General features: G+C 67.2%; 3 protein-coding genes across 3 annotated transcripts; 1 reads left to right on the forward strand and 2 right to left on the reverse strand.

Moving 5' to 3' along the window:
- Positions 1-230: 230 nt before the first annotated feature.
- On the reverse strand, positions 231-6,788 carry CCDC142 (coiled-coil domain containing 142). The gene is made up of 11 exons (XM_058025222.1): positions 6,477-6,788; positions 6,083-6,179; positions 4,450-5,763; positions 4,274-4,360; positions 3,807-3,971; positions 3,584-3,738; positions 3,334-3,498; positions 3,129-3,243; positions 2,881-3,058; positions 2,043-2,251; positions 231-490 (listed from the first exon to the last, which is right to left on the reverse strand). The coding sequence occupies exons 1-11, from the start codon at positions 6,522-6,524 to the stop codon at positions 249-251; spliced, it is 2,775 nt and encodes a 924-aa protein (XP_057881205.1). The 5' UTR covers positions 6,525-6,788; the 3' UTR covers positions 231-248.
- Positions 6,789-6,847: 59 nt separating this feature from the next.
- On the forward strand, positions 6,848-11,220 carry TTC31 (tetratricopeptide repeat domain 31). Its single transcript, XM_058025202.1, has 15 exons — positions 6,848-6,962; positions 7,048-7,155; positions 7,281-7,537; positions 7,616-7,699; positions 7,816-7,884; positions 7,993-8,136; positions 8,219-8,450; positions 8,575-8,665; positions 8,755-8,896; positions 9,540-9,641; positions 9,723-9,795; positions 9,885-10,026; positions 10,107-10,181; positions 10,699-10,801; positions 10,876-11,220. Exons 1-15 carry the CDS (start codon positions 6,848-6,850, stop codon positions 10,990-10,992), a joined length of 1,854 nt encoding a protein of 617 aa, XP_057881185.1. The 3' UTR covers positions 10,993-11,220.
- A 745-nt stretch (positions 11,221-11,965) lies between these two features.
- Positions 11,966-15,615, reverse strand: LBX2 (ladybird homeobox 2). The gene is made up of 2 exons (XM_058025003.1): positions 15,285-15,615; positions 11,966-12,351 (listed from the first exon to the last, which is right to left on the reverse strand). Exons 1-2 carry the CDS (start codon positions 15,613-15,615, stop codon positions 11,966-11,968), a joined length of 717 nt encoding a protein of 238 aa, XP_057880986.1.
- Between the last annotated feature and the right edge of the window lie 1,165 nt (positions 15,616-16,780).

The raw sequence follows: 16,780 nt of genomic DNA on the forward strand, positions 1-16,780 counted from the left end.
CCTTCCCTAGGATCACCCTGGAACCCCAGCTAGGCACCCGCGGTGCCCCCAAGGACCCCAAGGGAATCCCACTCTGCACCCCCAGTCCCCACCAGTCTCCCCACTAAAGTCCCAATTAGATCCGGCTCACCCACCAGCAACTGGTCCCAGCTGGAATCCCAGGATCACAGCCCAGGGATGCCAGAGCCCACACCCCACTGTCCCACCCGCAGACACAGCCACGGTGGTGTTTGCAGGTTTATTGCAGCTCAGCCCTCGGGGCTGTTCCCCACGCACGGCAGCCCTGGCACGCGCCAGCGGCGGGCACGGTGCAGCCGCAGGGACAGCCACTGCTGCTGGCTGCCCGGGAACGGGGACTCGGGCCGGGACGGGACATCGGCCTCTGGAGACACAGGGGGGGTCCCTGGAACTGGGCCCAGCCCCTCCAGAGGGTCCAGGCCAGGGAGAGGGTCCAAGGATGGTTCCAGGGGGTGGGCGCCTTCGTCTGAGCCTGGCAAGGGATGGGTAGGTTTGGGATAGGTTGGATAGATGGATAGGCTGGGTCCTGCTTCTGATGGGAGTTCCTGTCCCCATTCCAATCCCATTCCCATCCTTGTCCCTCTCCCTGTCCCCATCTCCTGATCCCTATCCCATCCTGTCCCATTCCATCCCCATTCCCATTCCAATCCCATCCATCCTTGTCCCAATTCTCCACCCAGTCCCATCTCCACCCCATTTCATCCCAATCCCACTCCACCTCATCACATCTGATTCCCATTCTATCACCACCCTAACTCATCTTCATCCCAATCCCATCCCATCACGTCCCCATCCCCACCCCATCCCCATTCCAATCCCATCCAGATCCTTGTCCCTCTCCCTGTCCCCATCAGTCCTTGTCCCATTCTCCTTCTTCCACCTTGTCCCATCCCACACCCATCCCCATTCCAATCCCATCCCCATCCTTGTCTCTCTCCTTGTCCCCATCCATCCTTGTCCCAGTCCTCCCCGTCCCATCCCATTTCATCCCAATCCCACTCCACCTCATCCTATCCGATTCCCATTTTATCACCACCCCATCTCATCTTCATCCCAATCCCACTCCATCCCACACCATTTCATTTCCATCCCCACCCCATTCCCATCCCCATCCCATCCAGATCCTTGTCCCTCTCCCTGTCCCCATCTATTCTTGTCCCAATCTCCTGATCCCTATCCCACCTGTCCTGTCCCATTCCATCCCAGCCCACTCCAATCCCATCCCCATCCTTGTCCCTCTCCTTGTCCCCATCCATCCTTGTCCCAGTCCTCCCCATCCCATCCCATTTCATCCCAATCCCACTCCACCTCATCCCATCCAATTCCCATTTTATCACCACCCCATCTCATCTTCATCCCACCCCATTCCCATTCCCACTCCATCCCCATTCCAATCCCATCCCCATCCATCCTTGTCCCAATCTCCCCATCCCCATCCTTGTCCCCATCAGTCCTTGTCCCATTCTCCCTATCCCTATCCCCATCCATCCTAGTCCCAATCCTCCACCCTGGGCCATCCCATCTCCCCCCCATTTCATCCCAATCCCACCCCACCCCCACTCCATCCCCATTCCAATCCCATCCAGATCCTGGTCCCTCTCTCTGTCCCCATCCACCCTCGTCCCAACCTCCCGATCCCTATCCCACCCTGTCCAATTCCATACGCACCCCATCCCATCCCCATCCTACCCCATCCCCGCCTGTCTCATCCCCTCCCAGCCCATTCCCCATCCTATTCCCCATTCCCCACCCTATTCCCCATGCCCCACCCCATTCCCCACCCTCCCAGCCCATTCCCCACCCTCCCAGCCCATTCCCCACCCCACCTCATCCCAATCCCAATCCCAATCCCAATCCCAATCCCAATCCCAATCCCAATCCCACCACATCTCAGCCCCATCTCCTCCCAGCCCATTCCCCATCCCCTCCCACCCCATTCCCCATTCCCCGCCCCATCCCCTCCCACCCCATTCCCCATTCCCCGCCCCATTCCCCAGCCCATTCCCGGCCCGTCCCGCTCTCACAGCAGCGCCGGAGGCTGCCCCAGGTGCGGGGGTGCCCCCCGAGCCCCCCGGGCTGCTGCAGGAGGCAGCGCACGGCCGTGTCCGTGTGCCGGAACACGCAGAGGGCCCGCAGCGCCTGCCGCGCCTCGGGGGCCAGCCCGGAGCGCTCCGAGCACACCAGCTCCCGCACGGCCTCGAAGTCCCGCCGCAGCTGCAGGGCACCCTGCAGGCTGGCACGGGGGTCAGCGCGGGGGTGCGAGCCCGGAACCCCCAGCAGGACACCACAGAGCCCCCCGGCACCGCCACCACACGCTGTGACCAGTACCGAGATCCTGGCACTGCCAGCACACCCCATCATGACCCACGGAGCTTCTGGCACTGTCACCACAACCCCCAGGACCCCCACGGTGACACCATCAGTGGGACCCCAGCCTGCCATTGAGCCCCCTGCCCTGGTCTGGCATTGGACCCCCAGCACTGCCACTGGGACCCTGGGACTGGCACTGGGACCCCCAGGACACCACTGGGACCCCTGGAACTGCAACTGGGACCCCCAGGACTCCCCTGGGATCTTGGAAACTGCCACTGGGAGCTCTGCAACTGCCACTGGGACCCCCAGAACGCCACTGGGACCCCCAGAACCCCACTGGGACCCCTGGAACTGCCACTGGGACCCCCAGAACCCCACTGGGACCCCTGGAACTGCCACTGGGACCCCCAGAACCCCACTGGGACCCCCGGAACTGCCACTGGGACCCCCAGGATGCCACTGGGACCTCTGAAGCTGCCACTGGGACCCCCAGGACCCCACTGGGACCCCTGGCACTGCCCAGAGGCCATGCCCCCCCATTCCCAGTACCTGAACTTGATCCGTCGGGTGAGGATGTGATCCATCCAGGCCTCCAGGAAGGCTGTGGTGACCCGTGCCAGGGTGGGCACCTGGGCATCGTGGGGCAGGGCCTGGGCACCCTGCAGCACCTGCCCCAGCACCGCCTGCACCGCGGCTGCCGCGTAGGCGCTGGGGGAGCTGGGCAGCTCTGGGGGACGCAGGGACACAGGTCAGTGACCCCCCAAATCCCCTCCCAGCCCCCCAGCCCCAGCACCCACCAGCGCGGGGCCCGAGCCGCCAGTGCCGGCCCAGAGGCATCGTCTGGTCAAAGATCTCGGCTGAGAGCCGCTTGCAGCTGGTGGAGAACATCCAGAGCACGTCCCCGGAGAAGAGCTGGGATACAGAGGGCACAGGGTGACACAGGTGACACAGGTGACACAGGCATCCCAGTGCTCAGACCACCCTCCCACAGCCCCACCACACCTGGATGCTGTTGGCCACGTCACGGATCTGCCGGCACAGCTGGAGCTCCCACGGGGATCCCAGGCTGGGGGGTGGCTCAGGGGGGCTGTCCCCAGGAATGTCCCCTGGCTCTGGGAAGGTCCTGCTCACCTGCAGCATCAGCTGCTCTGCCTCTGCCTTCAGCACCTGGAGGGGAGCAGGGGGAGTGAGCCCAGCCCTGCTGTGTCCCCCCAGCCCCCTGTACCCCCGGTGCCCCCTGTGCCCCCCGTACCTGCAGGTCTCCCTGGGTGAGCAGCAGGAACTGAGGCAGTGCCCAGGCCGCCAGGTACCGCCCGGCCCGGCCCGTCAGCCACGCGTGGGCGGCCGCCACCGCCGCCAGGCACCGGCCCAGCACCTGCAGCCGCAGGCAGAGACCCCCGGGGGGGGCTGCGGGCGGGGGTCAGCACAGGCAGGACCCCCAGAGCCGCCTGCCCCCCTCCCCAGACCCCTCTCACCGTGCGGGCGGGCGGGCAGCAGGCGCAGGCAGCGCAGGGCCAGCGCCAGGGCTGGGAAGAGGCATTGGAGCTGCTGGGCTGTGCGACTGCACCCCGGCCCTGGGGACCCTCCTGGGGACTCCAAGCACTTGTCTGAGAGCCCTGAGCCCAGAGCACGGGTAAAATCTGGAGGAGAAACAGTCAGAATGCCCCAACATCTCCCACTTGCACCCCACACCCCACCCCGTATCGCATATCTAACCTTTCATGGCATATCCCATTCCCTCACCCCATATTCAAGTGCCCCACACCTTGTACCCCAGACCCCACACTCCACCCCACACCCCACCCCGTATCGCATATCTAACCCTTCATGGCATACCCCATTCCCTGACCCCATATCCACCAAGTGCCTCACACTCTGTCCCACACCTTGTACCCCAGACCCCACACCCTGACCCCTCCCTGTGGCCCCTCAGTCCCCATACCCGTGTCCCAGCTGCAGAGAACACCCCGGCACAGCAGCTGCAGGCAGAGCTGTCCCAGCTCCTCCCGACACTCAGCGGGCACACGGGCTGTGGGGACACAGCGGGGACACAGCAGGGCTCAGCGTGGCACAGTGACACCCCGAGGGACCCCACACCCCCCGTACCCCCACACGTACCAACAGCCAGCGCACGGCTCAGCTCCCACGCCGCGGTGACGGTGGCACTGGGGGTGGCAGGAGGGGTGCCCGGGCTGTCCCCCAGCACAGCTCCCACATTCTCCCAGAGCAGCAGGCGGTACCGGGCGCTCAGGGTGGTGGCCACGGGGCCGCGGGCAGCGTCCAGCCACCGCACGGCCTTCCAGCCCCCGGCACTGCCCGGCCGCAGCCCCGCGGGCTCGGGGCTCTCTGACAGCACCGGCTGCCACAGGCTGTCAGCTGAGGCCACCAGCGCCCCAAAAACGTGTCCCATCAGCTCCTCGTCCTCCTGGCACAGTGCCTGCAGCTCAGCCGCCAGCACCGCTCCAGAAGGTTCTGTGTCCCTCTCAGCCGCGGGTGGCCATGGCACCCCCACATCCTCCCAGCGGACGTGTCCATCCCTGACGTCCCCACTCTGGGGCCACAGGAGGGGCCGGAGCCTCTGGGCCACGGCCCGGCCGCGCTCGGCCGCCAGCAGCCGCAGCACCGCGCCCACCGTGAAGGCACCGGGCGCCCTCACCTCGGGGCCCAGCTCCTCGGCCAGCGCCGTCACCGTGCGGTTGTAGATCTCCAGCCCCTGGAAGAGCTCAGCCAGGCCCTCAGCAGCCAGGGCGGGATTACCGGGGCGGCCCAGCTGCCGCAGCCGCGCCTCGATGTGGTGCCCGGTGAGGCGTGCGGCCGTCACGGCGGGCAGCAGCAGCGCCCAGCGCACGTGCAGCACGGCCTGGCCCCGGCGCTGCGGCAGCGCCCGCAGCCACGCGTCCGCCCGCAGCCGCCGCAGCAGCGCGGCCCAGTGCCCCGCGTGCGCCCGCAGCTCCGCGCACAGCTCCCGCAGCGCCGGCAGCGCCGCCTCACCGGGCTCCGGTAACGCCTGCAGCCGTCGCAGGAAGTCGGAGGAGGCCTTGAGGCGTCGAGCGAAGTCGCGGGCCAGGCGGAGCTGGTGGCGGTGCTGCAGCAGCGCGTGCAGGGTCGCTCCCCGCTCCGCCACACGCCGCCGCACGGCGTCCTCGGAAAAGTCACCGGCGCCGCCGCCACCGGGATGGGGCCGCACGTAGCCCAGGAAGGTCTCGGTGCGAGGGTCCTCCCAGACGCACAGGCAGCGGCGCAGAGCTGGGAAGGTTTGCTCCAGCGGGACCACGATGGACGCGGCTTCGTCCTCGTCCTCGTCGTCGTCCTCGTCGGTGTCACCGCGCCGGCTCGACCGCGGGGACAGCAGGCGGCGCAGTCCCGGGGTGACGCTGCGCAGCATGGCCTCTGCCCGCTGCAAGGAGCGCGCCAGGGGCCCCCGCGACCCGCCTGGGGGCACGGCACCCTCAGGATGGGGTGGGGACCACGGTGTAGGGTGGGCACCCCCAGTTTGAAAACCTTGTTGTGGGGCAGCACCCTCCCATCGCTGTCCCACTGCCACCCTAACCCCGAGATCCCCAGGACCCCACTGCCCATTGGGGTCCCCACAGCCAACACACGCCATCAATGCCCCCACAAGGACCCTGGACCCCATTAGGATCCTCCACACTCCACACTCCCCCCAGGACCACGCACCCCATCGGGATCCCCGCAGCCCCCCCAGAACTCCACACCCCCTTGTGCTCCCCGCGGTCCCCTGGGGTCTCACCGGGCTCGGGGGGGTCCCCGCGGGCAGCCCCATCGCCCGGTCCCGGCCGGGCCGTCAGCAGCAGCAGGATGAGGCCGCCCAGACCGGCGTCGCCCACCTGGAGGGGTACGGGGGGCTCAGGACCCCCGGGCCGGTGCGAAGGGCGGGGCCACGCGTGACCACGCCCACTATCGCGCATACCACGCCCGCGCCACGCCCCCAACCGGCTCCCGCTGTGGCCACGCCCCCTCAGTGCTCGCCACGGTTGGCCACTCCCCCGCCCGCGCCCCGTACCGTTGCCATGGAGACGCAGCACAGCCTAGGCCCGGTGCCCCCCCGCCCACCCCGGTACCGGCCCGGCCCCGCCGCTGTCCCGGGAGGGGTGTCCGAGCCCCCCCGTGCCGAGCGGCCTCACCTGCAGGCAAAGCTCTCCGCCGCGCCGCTCAGCGCCGCCGGCGTCCATGCCGGGCCATGCCGGGGGCGGCGGCAGCAAAGAGGCTTAGGCCGCGCCCTCGCTAATCCGGGGGGCTGGGCCAAGCTGGCCGCCAGGAGGGGCCCGACGTGAGGGGCGGGACGAGCACCGGTGGGCGGCCGAGCCCACGGCCTTGCGGCAGGCGGGGACGGCGGGAGAGGATGAAGAGCGCCGGTCCCGCTCCGTGAGGGCCCTGCGGGCCGCCGTCCTGCCCGCACCCAACATGGCGGCGGGGCGGCCTCAACCGGAGCCGTGACGTTGTTCCGGTAGGGCCGTGATGCAATCCCGAGGCGCGGCGGCGGCGGCTCGTGGCGATGCGGGGCTCGGGCGGGCCGCGGGAGCGGGACGGGCCCGGTCTGGGCGGTTTCGGGCCGGCTGCCGCTGCCTGCCCCTGGGGCTGCACGCTGGGCCCCGCTGGCTGGAGCGGCGGTACGGACCGGGCGGGGGAAGCCCAGAGCGCGGCCCGGTTTCGGTTCCGCCTCCGCCGGCTCATGGTTGTTTGTGCTCCCCACAGCGCCCTTCTGCCCCCGGCACCGCATGTCCAGCCTCGCCGACCTGCCGGTGCCGTCCCAGCCGGTGATTAGGTATAAGGAGAGGGAGGTGTGTCTGCTCTGGGATGACGGTGAGTGCGGCGGGGGCTACCGGGGATCGCCGCGCTCGGGAATTGCTCGGGGAGCGGGAACGGCGTGGGGACAGCCGGGATCCGGTGCCTGGAACTGCTCCTCACGCACCCCGCTCTCCTGCCAGGCCCCACGGTGGATTACTACCCCCTGGATATTGATGATGATGATGATGAAGATGGTAATTACGATTACGATGAGGACGAGTTCGCCTCAGGTTTGCAGTTCCTGGACGTTCCGGTGGCGGAGGGAGCCGTTCCTTACCGCTACTGCGGCTTCCGCAAGTCCTTCCTGTGCTCGGAGCCGCCCCGGACCCCTCCCACCCCCCTGGACGCGCGGCTGGACCGGCTGCCTACGCCCCAGCGGGCCTGGCCCACGGCTGAGGTGGGCAAAATCCCCCCGATGTCCCCCAGGGTCGCCAGAGGGTCCCCGGAGCTGTCCTGACTCAGGTAACTCCTGCAGGAGGCTGACAAGAACGCTCAGGAGCTGATGGAGGAGGAGGAGCGGGCCAAGAAGAAGGCAGAGAAGAAGAAGCTGAAGAAGAAGGTGAGTGAGCCCTGGGGGGGGGTCACTGCCTCTTGTTGGGGTGCTGCCAGCCAGTCCCTGAGCTGAGGGCTGAGGCTGCATTTCTCTGCTCGTGAGTTCGTGTGCTTCCTTTTCAGAAACAAAAGGACCGAAAGAAACGGGAGAAACTGGGTCAAGAGCAGAAGAACAAAGAGAACACTGACCCAGTGAGTGACCAGGCCAGCCTGCTCGTGCTGTTCTAGGGGTGCCCAGAGGTGATGGGGCCAGGCAGCACCCCCTAAGCCTGTCACCTCACCCCCTCCCTGTCCTTGCAGAGCCCCCCAAGTGGCCCTGCAGGCACTGGGCCTCCCTCAGAGGGTGCTGAGGACGAGGGGTGCTGCCCAGAGCCCTCCCCGTGCCCTGGGGACTCCACTGTGCCCTCAGAGGAGTCTGGCCCAGAGGACACAGCAGTGGCAGAGGTAAGGGACAGTGTCCCCATGGGGGCCGTGTGGGGCTGGGGGTCCCAGGGCTCTGCCTGCCCATCCATCCCTGCTTCCCCAGGAGGAGCTGGACCTGAGCTGCACTTTTGTCTGCAAAGCCCGGGAGAAGGCAGGGGTCAGGCTGCCCCCCCCGGGCACTGACCACTCCCCTGGGCCACAGAACGTGGAGGAACCAAGCAGGAAGGTGCCAGAGAAGGGAAGTGGGGACCCTGTGGGGACACCTGTGTCCCCTCAGCCCCCTCAGGCCACCCCACCCAGCCCCAGCACGCTGGCACAGAGCCTGGCGCTTGCAGGTCAGTGCAGGGACCCCCAGAGGGGCCAGGGGAGGGCATCGAGGGCTCTCCCTGCTTCTCCCCAGATCAGAGGGGCTGTGCTAGGGGCGCTGTCCCTCCCTGTGTCCCTGTGTCCCCTCCCCAGGCCACGGCATCGAGGCAGCCCAGATGGGCCAACACTCTGAGGCCGTGTGGGCTTTCACCATGGCCCTGGAGCTGAACCCCCGGGAGCACCGGTGAGCAGAGGGGCTGGGGCCGACCTGGGGGGGCTGGGCTGGCAGGGCCCGGCCTCAATGATACCAGTGACACCCCCACACCCCCTCAGGCTCCTGGGGAACCGCTCCTACTGCCTGGAGAAGCTGGGGCGCTACGAGGAGGCGCTGGCGGACGCGGAGGCGGCGCTGGAGCTGCAGCCGGGCTGGCCCAAGGGCTCCTTCCGCAAGGGCAAAGCCCTCAGGGGGCTCCAGGTACCTGGGGGGGCTCCAGGGGCTGGGGTCTTGGGGGGGCATGGCTGGGTGAGGGGCTGTGGGGTTCTGGGAGTGAGTTGCTGGAGACAAACTGGGGGATTTGGGGTGCCAGTGGGTGTGGGGAACTGGAGGGGCTGTAGGGTGCTGTGGATGAGGGGTGCATTAGGTGTGAGTTGGGGCTGGGAGGACTGGGCAGGGCACTGGGTGTTGGTGGGGTGGGGTAGGGCTGCACTGAGGGGTGTCAGTGAGGCTTTGAGGTGCCATTTAGGCTGGGTGGGGGCTGTGGGGAAGTGGAGGAGCTGCAGGGTGCTGTGGATGAGGGGTGCATTAGGTGTGAGTTGGGGCTGGGAGCGCTGGGCAGGGCACTGGGGCTGCTGCAGGGTGTTGGTGGGGTGGGGTAGGGCTGCACTGGGGGTGTCAGTGACGCTTTGAGGTGCATTTGGGCTGGGAGGGGGCTGTGGGCAACTGTAGGGTGCTGTGGATGAAGGGTGGGCTGGGCTGCATTTGGTGTGAGTTGGGGCTCAGGGTGTTGTGGGCTGTGCTGGGGGATATCAGTGAGCCTTTGAGGTGCCATTTGGGCTGGGTGGGGGCCGTGGGTGCCTGTGGGGGCAGGCAGGGGCTGCAGGTGCCCCCTGGCCCCCAGCGCTACGCCGAGGCCGCTCGCACCTTCGAGGAGCTGCTGCTGCAGGACGGGGCCTACGCTGAGGCAGCCACGCAGCTGGAGGCCTGCAGGGCCCTGCTGCAGGTGAGACCCCCCTTTCCCCACCCCCTGCCCCTGCCCCCTGCCCTGCTGTGCCCCCCACGCCTCACCCCTGTCCCCTCACAGCAGTGCAGCCACCCCGGCGGTGTCCCCGTGTCCCCCTTCCTGCTCAAGGCCAAGGAGCCGCTGTTTCTCCCTGGTAAGGGACAGGGGTGGGTGGGCTTGGGGGGACCCCCGGGGCTGTCCCTGTGTCCCCAGTGGTGCTGAAGCCCTTCGTCCCCTCGGCAGCAGGATGGACAACCAGGAGCTGCCAGGACACAGGTGACAAAAGTGTGACAGAAAGCAGTGGCAAGACCCCAACAAAAGACCCAGAACGGGCACCTGCTGTGGCCAGTGGCTGCCCAACACTGCCACCGAGCCACCCTGCCAGGTATGGGGGTCTGGTGGTCTGGGAGGGGGCTCAGAGTGGGGCAGTGCTGGCTCTGGTGACACCAGGATGGCTCTTGGCAGGGACTGCTTCCCGCTCTGGGTGGGCAATGTCACCTCCCACGTCACTGAGAAGGTGCTGCGTCGTGCCTTTGGCCGGTGAGTGACCCCAGGGCTGCTCCTCCTGCAGCACCCCAAACCCCTGGCATCCCCTGGTGACCCCCAAGCTCTGTCCCTGTCCTTGTGCTCTGCTGGTTCTGACCTGCAGGGGATCCTTGGGGAGTAGTGTCTGACTGATGCACTGCCCCCAGGTTTGGGGGGGTCTGTCCCACAGCTTGGGGTGTCTTTAACTGTTCCCCCTCAGCTTTGGGAGTCTCTGTTCCCCCTCAGCTTTGGGAGTTTCTGTTCCCTCTCAGCTTTGGGAGTTTCTGTTCCTCCTCAGCTTTGGGAGTCTCTGTTCCCCCATCCTGGAGATTTGGGGGTGTCTCACTCTCTCCATCCTTGGGTGTCATTCACCCTTCCCCAGCTTTTGGGGGTTGCTAAAGTTGCTTTACACACTTAAGAGTCTCTGACCCTCCCACCCTGCAGGTTTGGGGGGTCTCGAACCCTCCAGCTCCCCATTTAGGAATCTCTAACTATTGCCCCCCCAATTTGGGGTTCTGTGTGTGTCCCCCAGGTTTGGGGAGATCCGCTCCGTGCGGCTGCTCCTGGGGCGCCGCTGTGCCTTCATCAACTTCCGTGGCAAAGCAGAGGCTGAGGAGGCCTTCAGGGCCATGCAGGTGAGCTGGGGGCACTTGTGGGACTCCCCTGCACCCCTCAGGGACACACCTGTGCCAGCTCCTTGTGTCCCCAGGGTGCCACCGTGGAGGGCAGCAAGCTGCTGCTGCAGCTCAAGCACCCGGCCCACGCCACGCCGGCCCCCGTGCCCCGTGCCAGGGGCAAGGCCACCCCCGGGGGGCTGCTCAGCTGACCCTGCTCTGCTGGGGGCACCCTGGCAGCCCCCCCTCACCTGCCTGTGCCTTGTCCCCCACTGCCAGGGGTGGGGATGTCTCCCCGTCCTGCCTTGGGGGGTGCTGGGGGGGTCGGGGCCCACCCTGCAGCCCCTTGTGCTGGGGAGGGTGGGCCTGGGCTGTTCCCCAGGGCCCCTCAGGGATTTGTAGCAATTTGGGTTTTCTAATAAAGCTGAGATTTGTTTTTCTCTCTGGCCTTTCTTTGGGCTGGTGTCACTCAGCCTCTCTGCCATCTCTGTGTCCACCCCGTGTCCCCCTCTGTCCCTTGTCACTCCCCATGTCACTCCAGCCCCGGAGGACAGCAAGGAGGGGGGTCTCCACTCCCCTTTATGTCACTGTTTGGTGACAGGCGTGAGATCAAATACAATTTGATTAATATGCAAATTGAGGGGGGCAGGGGCGGCCGCAGCCGGTAATTAATCACCGGTTAAAACAAATTAATGCCCGCGGTGGGAGGTGCTCGCCTGGAAAAAAGTGGGGGTGGGTGGCTGGATGGAGGGCTCTGGGGTCCATATTAAGGTGTTGCCTTTATTGCAAATATTTACATCGGGGCCAATAGAAAATAAAATTAAAAAAAGAAAAGAAAAAACAACCCAATGGAAAGACAAAAAAAACCCAAAAAGCCGCAAAAGGGTGCACGGAGGGGGCGGGGCTGGGCTCGGATTCTTTCGGAACCGAACGGAGCGGGTGTGGCGGAGCCGAGTGCAGCCGAACTGAGCCGAAAGGAGCCGAGTGCAACCGAACTGAGCCGAAAGAAGCCGAGCGCACCCGAACTGAGCCGAAAGAAGCCGAGTGCAGCCGAACTGAGCCGAACGAAGCAATCTCGGCCTGACCCGACCCGAGTGAATCCGAACTCAGCCGAGCCGGCCCGAGTGAGTCCGAACGGAGCAGTCTCGGTGCCACCGGATCCGAACGGAGCCGAGCGCGCTCGGCTCAGTCCGCCACGTCGATCTCCTCCTCCGAGAGCTCGGCGGGCTCTGTGGTCCCGGTGCCCGTGCCGGGAGCCCCCGGGGGCTCGGGCAGCCCCGCCAGCTGCTGCAGGGCGGCGGGGGGCAGCGCTTGCAGCGAGGCCACGTCCGCCCGCAGCTCCTCCAGGTCCCGCTTGAGCTTGGCGCGGCGGTTCTGGAACCAGGTGATGACCTGGGCGGCGGAGAGCGCCAGGCGCGCCGCCAGCGCGTCCCGGTCCACCGGGGAGAGGTAGCGCTGCCGCCGGAATCGCTGCTCCAGCTCCCGCAGCTGCTGCGCCGTGAACGCGGTCCGGGACTTGCGACGCTTCCTGCAGGGAGGGCGCGGGCCCGAGGCGCCCGGCGGGGACGGACCTGCGGAGACAGCGGGGTTAGGGCACGGGAACCGGGGAGCAGCACCGGGGAACGAACCCGGGGGCCCGGCTGGGAAGCGCCTGCGGGGGCAGGGCATCGCACCGGGAACGGCACCGGGATGCCCGGCGGGGAAGGGCTTGTGGGGCAGGGTACCGGCACGGGGACCTGAACAGCACCGGCACCGCGGGCCTCGAGCTGCGGGGGCGGCGCCGTCGGGTCAGAGACACCGGTACACGCACCGGGCACGGCGGGGCCCGGCCTGAGGGGGCACCGGGAACTGCCGCCGCACCGGCCCCGCCGAGCCCTGCGGGCGCGTCCCGGCCCTGCCGCCTCCCGGTGGAACGGAGACGAACCGGCCCACGTGGAATGGAAGGCAGACGAGCCAAACCGAGTGGTGCCCAGCCGAACCGAGCAAACCGAACCGCGGCCGGTGCCGGCGGCCGGGACTCATCGTTCCACAGCGGCCGCGGCCGTGTCGGAGTCGCCGCCGTTGCGACCGGGGCTGAGACACCCGTGTAGCCCCGGCGGCTGCTCCGGGAGCCCGGAACGAAGCCGGGAGCCACGGCAGAAAACCGGGATCTTCCTTCTCTGCCATTCCAGGAGAACCGAGGCCGTGCTGGTCCCCGGTTCGATCCGGTCGCCTCTCCCGGCCCCGGCGCTGTCGCTGCTGCCCCAGCGACCTCGAGAACCCCGGCGAGACGCGATCGCCGCCCCGGGCAGGGCTGCTCGCCGCCGGCGGATCCCGATCGCTGTCCCGGTCTCTTTCCCTCTGCGGCCCCCGGTGGCACCGGTAACGCGGCTCGCTCCGGCCGTGCGTCCCCCAGTACCGGCGGAGGCTCCCGGGGTCTCTCGCAGCGCGGACTCCTCGCTCGGTAGAGGAGCCCCGGGCGGTCCCGGCCGAGTCCGTGGGTCCGTCCCGGTAGCACGGCTTTACCGCGGTCACGGAACCCCGATCCGTGCCGTGTCCGTCCGTCATTCCAATAACGGAGCTTCCCCTCCGCTCTCGGAGCCCCGGTCGGCCCCGTTTCTGTCTGTCCGACCATCCCGGTAACGGGGATTTACCGCCGCTCAGGGAGCCCTGATCGCTCCGTTGTCAGTCCGTCCTTCCGTCGTTTTCGTTCATCACGGAAGCCGGGGCTGTCCTGGCTGTGTCGGTGTGTCCGTCCCGGTCCCGGGTTTTACCTGAATTACCGGCACCTCCATCTGCCCGCCACTCCCGGCTCGTTCCGCCGTTACCCGCGGCCGGTTCGCCACCGGGTTTTGTTCATTCCGAGATCCCCGCTCGGCCGTGTCCGTCTGTCCGGCCGGTACCGGAGCTTCACGGCCGCTCCAGAGCCCCGATCGCTCCCTCCCGTGTTTGTCCGGTCCCAGCGAGATTTTTTCGTTCATTTTTATTAGTCCCGTGTCTGTCCTTCCGTCCGGCCGGTAACGAGGATTTACCTCCGCCCCGGGAGCCGCTATCGTTCCGGTTTTTATCCGTCTGATCACCCGGTAACGATTTATTTCGTTCTTCTTTTTTTTTTCGATTCTTTTTCTGTCGATCTGTCCGTCCGGTAACGAACCTTTTACCTTAATTCCGGGAGCCCCGATCAGCCCCGTTTTTGGCCGTCTGTCCTTTCCGGAAAAAGGAATTTTTCGCCCCCGTTCTTGTCCGTCTGTCCAGCCGGTAATATTTTCGGTCGCTTATTCCGTTCCTTTCCGTGTCCGTCTGTCAGATAACGAGGGTTTTTACCTTCAAACCGGGAGCCCGAGGCGTCCCCGTTCTGTTTGTCTGTCCGCCCGTTAACCGGTTGGTTTATTCGTTAATCACAGGATCGCTGCTCTGTCTGTCTGTCTGTCCGCCGTGATGGGTTCCTTAATTACCGGAGCCCCTCTCCGTAATTAGGGAATATTTTTTCCCCGTTAATTACCGGAGTCTGGCTCCATCCTCGTCCATCTGTCCGGCCGGTAACGGAGGTTCGGTTACTCACGGGAGGGCTGATCCAGCGGTCCGTGTCCGTCTGTCCGGAGGGTTTTTCGTTACCGGCGTGAGTCCGGTTGTGCCCAACCGTATCCGTTAATTACCGGCACGCTGCTCTGCCGTGACTGTCGGTCTGTCCGTCCCGGTAATATTTTTTTTTTTCACGTTAATCACGGAGACCGTCTCGGTAAGGGACGGTAATTATTTTTCAGCGTTAATTACCGGAGCCTTTTTCGGTCTGTCCGACCCGGTAACGGTTTTATTCATCCCCGTGCTTTGCCTGTCCGTGTGTCCCTCGGTGTGAGGGATTTTCCGTTAATCCCGGAGACACGATCTGTCCGTCCGTGTCTGTCTCTCCAACCCAGGCACGGATTGTTTCGTTCCCGGAGGCGCCGTGCTGTCTGTCTGTCGGTGTCCGCCCGTCCTCCCGGTTCTGCCGAGCCCGTGAGATGTGGGGCCGGTTCGTGAGCGGCCGTCGGACCCCGCCGGTACCGGGCGGCTCGGGCAGGCCGAGCCCCGGACGGAGGCTCGGGGCCGGTACCAGTTTCCGTTACCGGCGGCCCCGCGCTCGGTCACGGTCACGGTCACGACTCGGCGGCGCCGATCCGCCGCCCGGTCCCGCGGCTCCCGGTAAAGCTGCCGGTTCTCCCGGAGCAAATCGGTGCCTGTGGCGGCTCACCGAGGCCGGGGCTCGCTCCGGTTCCCCGTGTCCGGCCCCGGGATTCTCCGTCCCTTCGGGCCGAGGCTGCCGCGTGTCCCCGGTGTCCCGGCCGAGCACCGGCGGCTTCTGGGGCCTCGCAGCCCCGCTCGCCCCTCTGGGACAAGGAGGAAACTTCCCGGGACGGGGTACGAGGGGCGTCCCTGGCCGCGCCACGGCCTCCCCGCCGCCCTCCAGCCCCGCCACCTGCCCGGTGCCCGGTTCCCGTTTCCCGGTGCCCGCCCCGCTCCCGGCCGAGCCCCCCGGCCCCGGTACCTCCGGCCGCCTGCAGCATTCCCAGCTCCAGCCCCTGGAAGGTTTTACTGGCGAGTTCCTCCAGCGCCCAGAGCGGCGAGGCCGGGGCGCAGCCGCCGCCGCCGCCGCCGCCGCCGCGGGGCCCTGTCGGGGCGGGGGGGGCGGCGGGACCGGTGCCGGTGCCCGGGGGGCTCCCGCCGCGGGGACGTCCGAGGATGTCCTCGATGCCGAAGGGGGTCAGCGGTTTTGTGGTGTTGGCGGGGGGCGGGAGCCGGTCCAGGGGGCTCCGCCGGTGGCCGCCGACCGCGGCGGGCAGCGGGGGGGAACCGGCCGCCTCCCCCGCCGAGGTCATGCCGGGAGCGGGACCCGCCGCCGCCGGCCCCCCCCCCCGCCAGCCCCGCGATTCCCGTTCCACCGCCTTAAAGCCCCGGGATACCGGGAGGAGGAGGAGGAGGAGCCACCGACGCCCCCCCTGTCGAGGCGGGGGGGGGGACCGACCCCTCTCCGCCACTACCGGGGCGCTGCCCCGCGCCTCCCCCCTGTTGTCTCCCCCATTTTAACCCACCCCAGCGCGTCCCCCCTCCTCCTCTGCTCCCTCCTCATCCTCACCGCGGCTCTTACCCTCACCCAAAAATTTATTGGCTCTTTTGCTCTAAAATGCCCCATAAAAGTATCGGGGCCGCGGCTGGGAGTGATTAAGCCCTTTTGGGTGGGTTTTGGGTTTCAGAGCCATAAATCCCCCCCCCCCCCCACCTCCGCCCCCCAGCCCACCCCGCCACATTCCCGCTGCCCTTTCCCGGTACAAATAGCTCCGGGATTTCGGCCGCTCGTAAAAATCCCGGGATGCCGCACACGCAGGTGAGGCCCGGCTGGCGACGCCGCGTCCGGATTATCCGGCGGCTTTGGGGCTGGGGGATTCCGAATTTCCCCTCCGGAGCGGTGACTCGGTACCCCCCAGGGCCCAATCCCGCCGGGTGTCCCCATGGATGTGTCGCCGGGAGCGGGGACACGGCGGGGTCACGGGGGTCACGGCGGTAATGAACCTGCGGCCGGGGCCGGGGCCGGTGCGAGCTCACGGAGCCGCCTTGGGGGAGCAGGTGCAGGGGGATCGGGCAGCGCCGATCCGGGATTATGGAAGTGGGGAGGGGGCGGGAGGGAATGGAGAGGGTGGTGGGGGGGATGGATTTTTCCAATCTTGCTGACAAAGGCAGAACGCGATCTCCCGGCTGGAAATCGGAGTTTGACAAATTCAACCTTGAAATTTCCCAGCAGCCGGAGCAATTAAAGGCCGGCGGGTGCGGGGGGGAGTGGGGTGGGGAAGGGGGGGGGCTCGTTTTGGGAGAGGGACACGGGGCCCCTCGCACGGCGGCGTTTGCACGGATTCCTCGCACGAGGCTTTTGTCCTCTCCGCAGGGCGCGGGGAGATGGCGGAGCCGCCGCGGCCGCGCGTGCCGCCGGTGCTCACCGGGACACGGAGCCCGTGCCGAGCTGGGACCCCCCCCATTCCCCCATTCCCA

This window comes from Melospiza georgiana, chromosome 5 (assembly GCF_028018845.1).
Source record: "Melospiza georgiana isolate bMelGeo1 chromosome 5, bMelGeo1.pri, whole genome shotgun sequence".
NCBI lineage: Eukaryota > Metazoa > Chordata > Aves > Passeriformes > Passerellidae > Melospiza > Melospiza georgiana.